This window comes from Coccidioides immitis (genome assembly GCF_000149335.2).
Source record: "Coccidioides immitis RS genomic scaffold supercont3.1, whole genome shotgun sequence".
Lineage (NCBI taxonomy): Eukaryota > Fungi > Ascomycota > Eurotiomycetes > Onygenales > Onygenaceae > Coccidioides > Coccidioides immitis.
This window is the reverse complement of record NW_004504310.1, coordinates 622814-630720: the sequence shown is the minus strand read 5'-3', so window position 1 is coordinate 630720 and position 7907 is coordinate 622814. Positions and strand designations below refer to the sequence as shown.

Below are 7907 nucleotides of genomic sequence, written 5' to 3'. Positions count from 1 at the left end.
TTTCTTCTTATTACTGTAGTCACCAATGCTGGTACTGCTGCCAATACTTCCAACTTCTCTATTCTTTTCAACCTCCTGACCTTCAACCTTCTCATTATTAATTCTTATACCCATTGTCTTTGTCACATTTTCTTTATTCTCATCAGGTCTTGTATCTACAGGCACCTGCCTGATTAAATACCTGTTGAATTGTTTAAATGATTGCTGTTCAATTTATCAGTTGCATATCTCATGTTGCTTAAGCTTGGCTTAAAGCCTTCAAAAACTAGATAATATATTCATTTCTTGTTATAAATTTCACAGTTCACTTCTCTGTTATCTGAGGTGTTACATTCCCAACAGACAGCAAATTGTCAAGATCTTCCAAGAATAAGTTGCTGATCCTCTTCCTTGAATATAAGAAAAGGAGTATAGGTAATAATATCTCTGATCTGAACAGGCACTTTGTCACAAAACATATAAAAAGGAGTAACTTCTTCTGTTTGAACAATCATGGTCACTTGCAGCTTATTTTTCATCAGCAGATTCAACATTTCAGTATACTTCTGAGACAATAAATTGATTTCTGAACCAGTATTGATCAATGCCATTAATTCTTGTTGATTTATAGTGACTGGTGCATATAATGAACATATTCCATATGCTGTTTTGGATTTTGGTATTATGAGCTTTAATGTAAGTTGACTGGAATTGATCTTTAGCTCAGGCTGAACCAGTTCAGAGACTCCAACCTTTGCATGGCTTTTGCTAGTACTGTTATTCCAATCTGATCTGAAGAATGCTTGATAAAGCTTCAGCAATACATCTATAAGCTTCTTAACTGACACTTTGACCTTCTCATTGAGAATTTGACCCATTAATTCATTGGCATCTGTTGAATCACAGATCTGAGAGAATAAATAATCTGTTACAGAATATCTTGATCTTTATTTCTCCATGATCTTGTTCTGAATTTCAGGCTTCTTCTGATTGATTGGTTCAACATCTTTCATGATATTGTTATTAACACTAGCTTGATTATTCTGGTAGATAATAAATTGTCCAGTATGCTGAGTATAAGATGTTGCAATCTTAGCTTTTTGACTGTTCTTAGCTTCTCCAACAGTTTCAACATTAACTGATATTTTTTCTTCCAGTGGTTCATATTTCTTATCTGAATCAGATTCTCCATCAGACATTAGATATGCAAGTTGTCCTGCTTGAATCTTCACACTGGTTGAATTTACTGGAGGTGTCTCTTCTTGCTGATTAGTCTTCTTTTTAGAGCTTGTCAACTTCAGAATTGCCCATTCATCCTCTCTTATAAACCATACAATATACATGTTTGGTATTCCAGGTTTAGAAGTGACAACTCAATAGTTTTAATCAGAGGAACTCATGTGCAAGTTTTCTTCATCATTAATATGACAGAACCCATTATTCACATTGGATTGGTATTTATAATACTGAGATTGATGATATCCAGGTTTTCCACAGTAAAAGCATAAGAGACATGTTAAAATTCCTCCAGTTTGAGCTTCTCCTCAGCTACTAGAACAATAGCTTGTCATTAGTGAACTGTTTTGAGCCACATAAGAATTAACTAATTGCAGTTGGATGTTCTCTTGTACTGTTGCAGAATTAGTAGTCACATTTGTTGTATAATTTAATATGGGTTTCAGAGGCTCTTCTCTCTGCAGCATATAGTACTGATCAGAATTCCCTTGTATCTGATTTAACTGTACTCTCATGGCCAATGCCAAATTTATAAACTCATTAGTCATCTTTTCAATTACAGCTTCAATATTAGTGCTCTCAGAGCTCTTGGCTTTGGATTTTGATTCAGATTCTTCAGTCTTCACAGAACTAGCTGTTTTCTTCAGAGCCTTAACTGTAGAAGATTTGTTAGCTAATTAATATCACTCACCAAGCTTCTCTATTTTCTTCTGCTTCATTTCATCTTCTTTAAAGATCTTCTTATTCTCTTCATACTAATTAATCAAATTCATGATCACTCAAACAACCTTTCTAAAATTAATAGGTGACATATTGTCTGAAAGATTGAGCTTTATCTTGTCAATAATCTTATTCTGGAGCTTCTCAGACAGCTCCTGAAGAAATCAAGACACCTCAGTGAATTCATCAAGTCTTCCATTGACTTGTACTGTACTGGCAATAGTAGTGTATTCTTGAATATAGACATGAATGTTGCTATCTCAAGTATGTGATTTCTTTGTAATTACTTGAAGATAATTCTGATAGTAAATCTTGTAAGTAATGTTCTGATCACAAAATTTATAAATAATCTCTTTAGAGAATACTTCCCAATTACCTTTCTTGTAGTCTTCTAAGGTCTTCATCCATTCTCCAATCCATGTAACACAGTATCTAGCTAACTGTTTGATAATGTTCTTAGGATCAATTACCTCATAATTCTTGCACATTTGATAAAACCTTTCAATAAACAAGATAGCATCTCTGCCATCAAACCAAGATGCATTTGCCATGCCAGAGAAAGGCATAGAAATGTGGGAGTGAACCACAATTCTCCTGTTCTCATCTTGTGACATAGTCACATACAATTGTGTAGTATCTTCAACCATAGTTGATTCTGATCCTGATTTCTTGATTTCTTGATCTTTGGTCATGTCACACAGTATGTTCTGTTGTTTCTTAATGATTCAATATCTTTCCAAAAAACCTATTTATCAGGCAAGCTTTAGATAAGAGCCATTCAAATCTAAGCTCCCTAATCTTATTTCTAAACAAAAATCTGATTAGTACTGTATTTCTAGTCCATAAGATCTTATCTTGAAATAGTGTATTGCTTCATGTGTCTCAGAATTTGTTTTTCTTTCTTGGCAGTCATCAAATCACTGCATCATCATCTTCAGGTCTCAGCTTGATCATCAAATGAAGCAGAGTACAATGGAATACCTTGTCAAAGTAGACAAGTTGGTTGAAATGGTGAGAGCACAAGAAGGATGAAAAATCACAACATAGTAAGAATGATAATGGCTGAGTAGTAAGAACAGAGAAGCATGCCTTAACAGACACCTAAGCTTATAAGAAATAATAGTACTAAAAAGCCTGTACTAACACAGGCAGCTCTAATGAGGAACAGTAGCAAGCTTTATGAACAAGAAATCTTCATATTCTCTAACTAATAACCAAACTAGCAATAAAGAATGAGTGTGTAGAAAAGTACAAAGGTGCATGAAGGTATTGAGTGAGATGCAGAGGCTATGGGTGGTTTATATAGCTCAGAGATAGTAGCTGAGGGGTTTTGTGCCTCAGACCAGAACAATCTTTGTCCTAATATGGTACTGGAATCCCCACTACAATGCTTGAACAAGTAGTTACTCTTTCTCTTTCAGTACTGGTCTTGAATGACAATTCTACATCACAAAGAAGCAAGTCACAAAAATGTTGATGTATTGTCACAACTGCCAATAATACCTGATCTATGTGGTGCTTTCTACTTGATAATAACATTATTTGAGCTTAGTGACAAACTCAAGACTGATATTAAATACATCTTGCCTCAGGATTCTTACTTCTGCAAGATCTACTTAAAGATCATGACTGCTGACAGTGATAAATATCACAACTTTAGAATTATCCCTGAAACAAAACTTCTTCTTTTTACAGAAAATGAGATGCAGTGAATATGCATTCTGAAATAATTACAAAAGTCTTTTCTCCAGCAAGTCCACAACAACACCACTTATAATGGTGTTGAGAGAATCTTTGCAAGACTGCACAAGATAATCTATACCCCAAACTTACATGACTCAGTAACTAAATATATTAACCACTGTCCTGTGTGTAGAGCTGCAAAGACAATTTCATATATGCTTTATAGCTGACTACAACTGATACAAAGCCCAGACAGACCATTTGCTTGTGTAGTGATTGACTTTATTATGTATTTACTGAAATCAAAGTATAATAGTAATGTGCTCATGTCAGTTACTGACAAATTCTCCAAGTAGATTCAGAACATTCTCAGTAAGACTACTGACTCTGCAGCAGTATGGGGTCATAAATTCTGAAAGAAAATTATTTGCAGCTGGAGTTGGCCAGAACAAATAATTTCAGACCAGAATAAATACTTTTTGTTCAACTTCTGGCAGACAGTCTTTCAATACAGAAAAGTTGATCTTTGTTTTACAGCTGCTTATCATCCAGCCACAGATAGACAATCAGAAAGAATGAATTAATTACTTGAAATAGCAATAAGATATATCATTATTGGTCACAACTATAAAGAATGGAAGAATATTATGCTGAAGATTAAATTCAATCTAAATATAGTACACTCTGCAGCCATCAGCTGTTTTCTGTTCAGACTGCTGTACAGCATTGAATCAAATTTGATGATTCTGCTGCCTCAACTGAACACTGATAAGGCCAGAAATGTCTTTATTAATGCCAGAGACTCTATTTGAAAGCAAGTAGCAGATGTTCTGAAGCTATCACAAGCTAGAATAACTATCTACTATGACTCACACCACAAGCTGATGAAATTAACAGGCAGAGCCTACTTTTAAGTTGTCCACAGAGAAAAACATGACTACATTCTACCAGAGAATTCCATAATCTCACCAATCAAGATCAGACTGTTCAAGATTCTAAATAAAGTTGGACCACTGGTGTATTAATTGGACCTACCACCGAGGTACAAAGATATTCATCCAGTTATTTCAATAGTCCACCTTGAACCAGCAGGAGATGATGATTCATTTGAACACCAGCTACCACCTCCTCCAACCCTCCTCATTAATGAGAATGAGCATCAAGAGGTGGAATGTATAGTTGATGATTGTCTTGACAGCTCTGGAAAGCAATACATGCAGGTGAGATGGCAATCAATGCCTTCTGAGAATGATGACTGACATCCACATGATGAACTTCTTGAAGATTGCAAATTACTAGTTAAAGAGTATGAGAAGAAAAAAAAAGGTCAACAGTGTACTTAGTTCACACACTGGGACAGCACTTTTCAGGCTGGGGCAGATGTCACATGTATTAGTCAGCATAGTTAGCTTCTAGTTATAGTTCAGGAGATCCGACAGTCTCCATAATAGGATCATCATCTTGCCACTCATTACAAGCAGTGCTCGCGGCAAGCAGTTTCTGTCCGGGGTTCGGGCCGTTGCTCCCGGAGCGGGAACTCGGTTCGGGACGACAGCGGCTCTGAAACTCCGGCCAATACGTGAGTCGCCATCCACCTCTTCTCGCTCGAATCTGTATCTAAATCCGCCCTGGCTAAAAACCGATCGGACTGGCTGCGGCACCTTTGATGCGCCATTCTCAGTTGGCAAAAATGAAGGCACCCCTAAATGATCACACATACGCCACTTCACCAACTATCCTTTTGCTGAGCGGACTCACCGATGACTGGAAAAAAGATATTCCGTGAATGCGGGAGTCTCGCAGGTTTGATGTTATGGCCGCGAGTGAACCAACCCAACGCCCGCTCCTGACCATGCCCACCAAGCGTACGCTCCGGGGCGAAATCACCTACTCCCAGGCCAAAGAGAGGGATGGTAATGTCGTACACGAACTGTCTTACACGGGCGAGCAGGCAAAGTTCTACACGCGCATATACCGAAATCGTGATGCGATTTCCGAACTCGTTGCCCATCACCTCGGCATCTGTCCTGCAGCTTGTCAAGTGGAAGAACCAAAGAAATGGATGAGTGGCAGCTTCAACCTCTGTGTCCCTGTCAACGTCAATGCGTTACGACGCGTGATCATGCGCTTTCCTCTCCCCTACCGCGTTGGCGAGAACTTTCGTCCTGGAAACGCCGATGAGAAGGTGCGTTGCGAGGCTGCAACCTATGCTTGGATCAGCCGGGAGCACCCATCAATTCCAATACCGCATTTATATGGATTTGCTCTTTCAACCGGCCAGCTTGTGAGAACCTTTGTCTTTTTCTACTTTCCCTTTTTGTTAATTTGTTGTTAATAAACTCTCCAGTTTACTTCGAGAGAACATCTACCGTTTCTCACACAGCTATGGCATTCCCTAAAATGCACATTTCGAAAGCTACTCCGACTTCCCCTTCCATCTCGACTGGTTCAACATCCAACCGCTATCCCCAATAAACTTGGCCCGTATTTGCTCATAGATTTCATCGAGGAGACGGATGGAAGGATGCTCTCAGATGACTGGCATGACAAGTATGATGATAATCAAACACTACGGATGAATTTGTTTCGAAACCTTGCAAATGTCATCCTTACCCTCAGCCACAAGCCCTTGCCAAAAATCGGATCCTTTACAATTGATAACAATGGCTTTCTGCGACTGGAAAATAGGCCTCTCTCAGCGGATTCCACAATTGTGGAAAACGAGGAGACAACTCTTGATATTCCCCGAGACCGCGTGTACCATACAGTCGACTCATACGTTAATGATCTCCTATCCGTCCACGACAACTACTTGCGCTACCAGCCGAATTCACTCGCTCGTGTGGCGGATTGTGTCACTCAAATGTCAGCATTATCCATGATGCGTGCTCTATCAGCCCGGTTTCTCGAGCCTGGTCTGAACCATGGACCATTTTATCTTAACTTGACTGATTTGCACGCAAGCAACATTCTTGTTGATGAGGACTGGAATATCAAATACCTGATTGATCTTGAGTGGGCCATTGCGCAACCATTGGAATTCATGCAGCCGCCTTACTGGTTAACTGGCGAGACTGTGGATGAAATAAGCCCTGATAAATACAGTGAGCGTCATAAGGAGTTTATGGAAGTGTTCAAGGAGCAAGAGCGCAAGATTCACCCGCCTCACTCCATACAGTGTTCCTCTGTCATGAAGAGGTCCTGGGACACTGGTGCTTTCTGGTACATTTTAGCGCTGCAGTCCCCATCTGGCCTCAGCAAACTCTTCTATGCACGGATCCAGCCCCAATTTACAACGGTAGACATGGACAGAATTCCGTTTCTCCTGACAACATATCAACATTGGACGCACGACGCAGCGGGATTTCTGAAGACGAAGGTCAAAGATAAGATGGAGTATAACGAGCGGCTTCAACAGATATTCGGGGTGGAGGACAAAGCGCTCAACGAGGGTCTCAAAAATGACCTAGATAGGTTTGAGCGTGCAAAAATATCATTGGGATGAGCCGCCATACCTCTTCTCCCATATTTTCCCTCGATTATCTTGGATTATTTCCACCAGTGTCGCCTGTTTTCCCTGCCGCCGCGATAACGTCTTTATCAACAGCTCTTTTTACTGCGTTATCCAATTCCTCTGCCCCTCTCGCAAACCTAGCTTGTTGGGCAGCTTTCCCCGAGGTGGAGAGCTGCTTTCGTTCGTTTGCGTTGGCTTTGATTGCCTCGAAAATAACAGGATCATAGTCTGCGGACGACACAGAGTCCCGTTTTACAGAGTCTTGTTTATTCTCGGCGGACATGATATGATGTAGGCAACGGGTGGAGACGGACGATGTTCTTCCCAATTCTAGGGATCAAGAGTTATTTTAGTGTTCGGGCTTGTGATATCTTAAATAGTCTTACCCGGCAGCGTTGTAATGCAGTTTTCTCAGAACTCCGTATGGAAGGGCCTGGTATTGCTAGAATGTGGATGAAGATTGAGGGGTTGAATCAACTGTGAGACACTGATATTTTAGATTGAGATGCTTGCCTGCACCTTGACCATTTCTGAGAATGAGGGGTAGGTCGCCAGGCAGCAGTACCACACATTGTAACACCATTTATGCGTCCTGCGCAGTTACCACTGGTCCTTAAAACCGAGGCGGTAGAGGCATTGGAAACGATCTGTGGCGAGGGAGCCAATGTACGAGCCAACAGCAGCATACCAATATGATTGCATGGCTGAGGGTGCTTTATGCAGTGAGACTTGTCAAGTAGAATATCTCCAACCGAACTTTCGACTGCTCCACCCT

At 40.1% G+C, this 7907-nt stretch overlaps 2 protein-coding genes across 2 annotated transcripts; one reads left to right on the top strand and one right to left on the bottom strand.

Moving 5' to 3' along the window:
* Positions 1-1523: 1523 nt before the first annotated feature.
* CIMG_12615 (uncharacterized protein) lies at positions 1524-2627 on the bottom strand (the record flags this gene model as incomplete). The annotated part of the gene is made up of 4 exons (XM_001249122.2): positions 1524-1870; positions 1907-1970; positions 2001-2090; positions 2223-2627. The coding sequence occupies 4 exons, from the start codon at positions 2625-2627 to the stop codon at positions 1524-1526; spliced, it is 906 nt and encodes a 301-aa protein (XP_001249123.2).
* A 2843-nt stretch (positions 2628-5470) lies between these two features.
* On the top strand, positions 5471-7554 carry CIMG_02896 (uncharacterized protein; the record flags this gene model as incomplete). The annotated part of the gene is made up of 2 exons (XM_001249124.2): positions 5471-5902; positions 5966-7554. 2 exons carry the CDS (start codon positions 5471-5473, stop codon positions 7121-7123), a joined length of 1590 nt encoding a protein of 529 aa, XP_001249125.2. The 3' UTR covers positions 7124-7554.
* Positions 7555-7907: the final 353 nt, after the last annotated feature.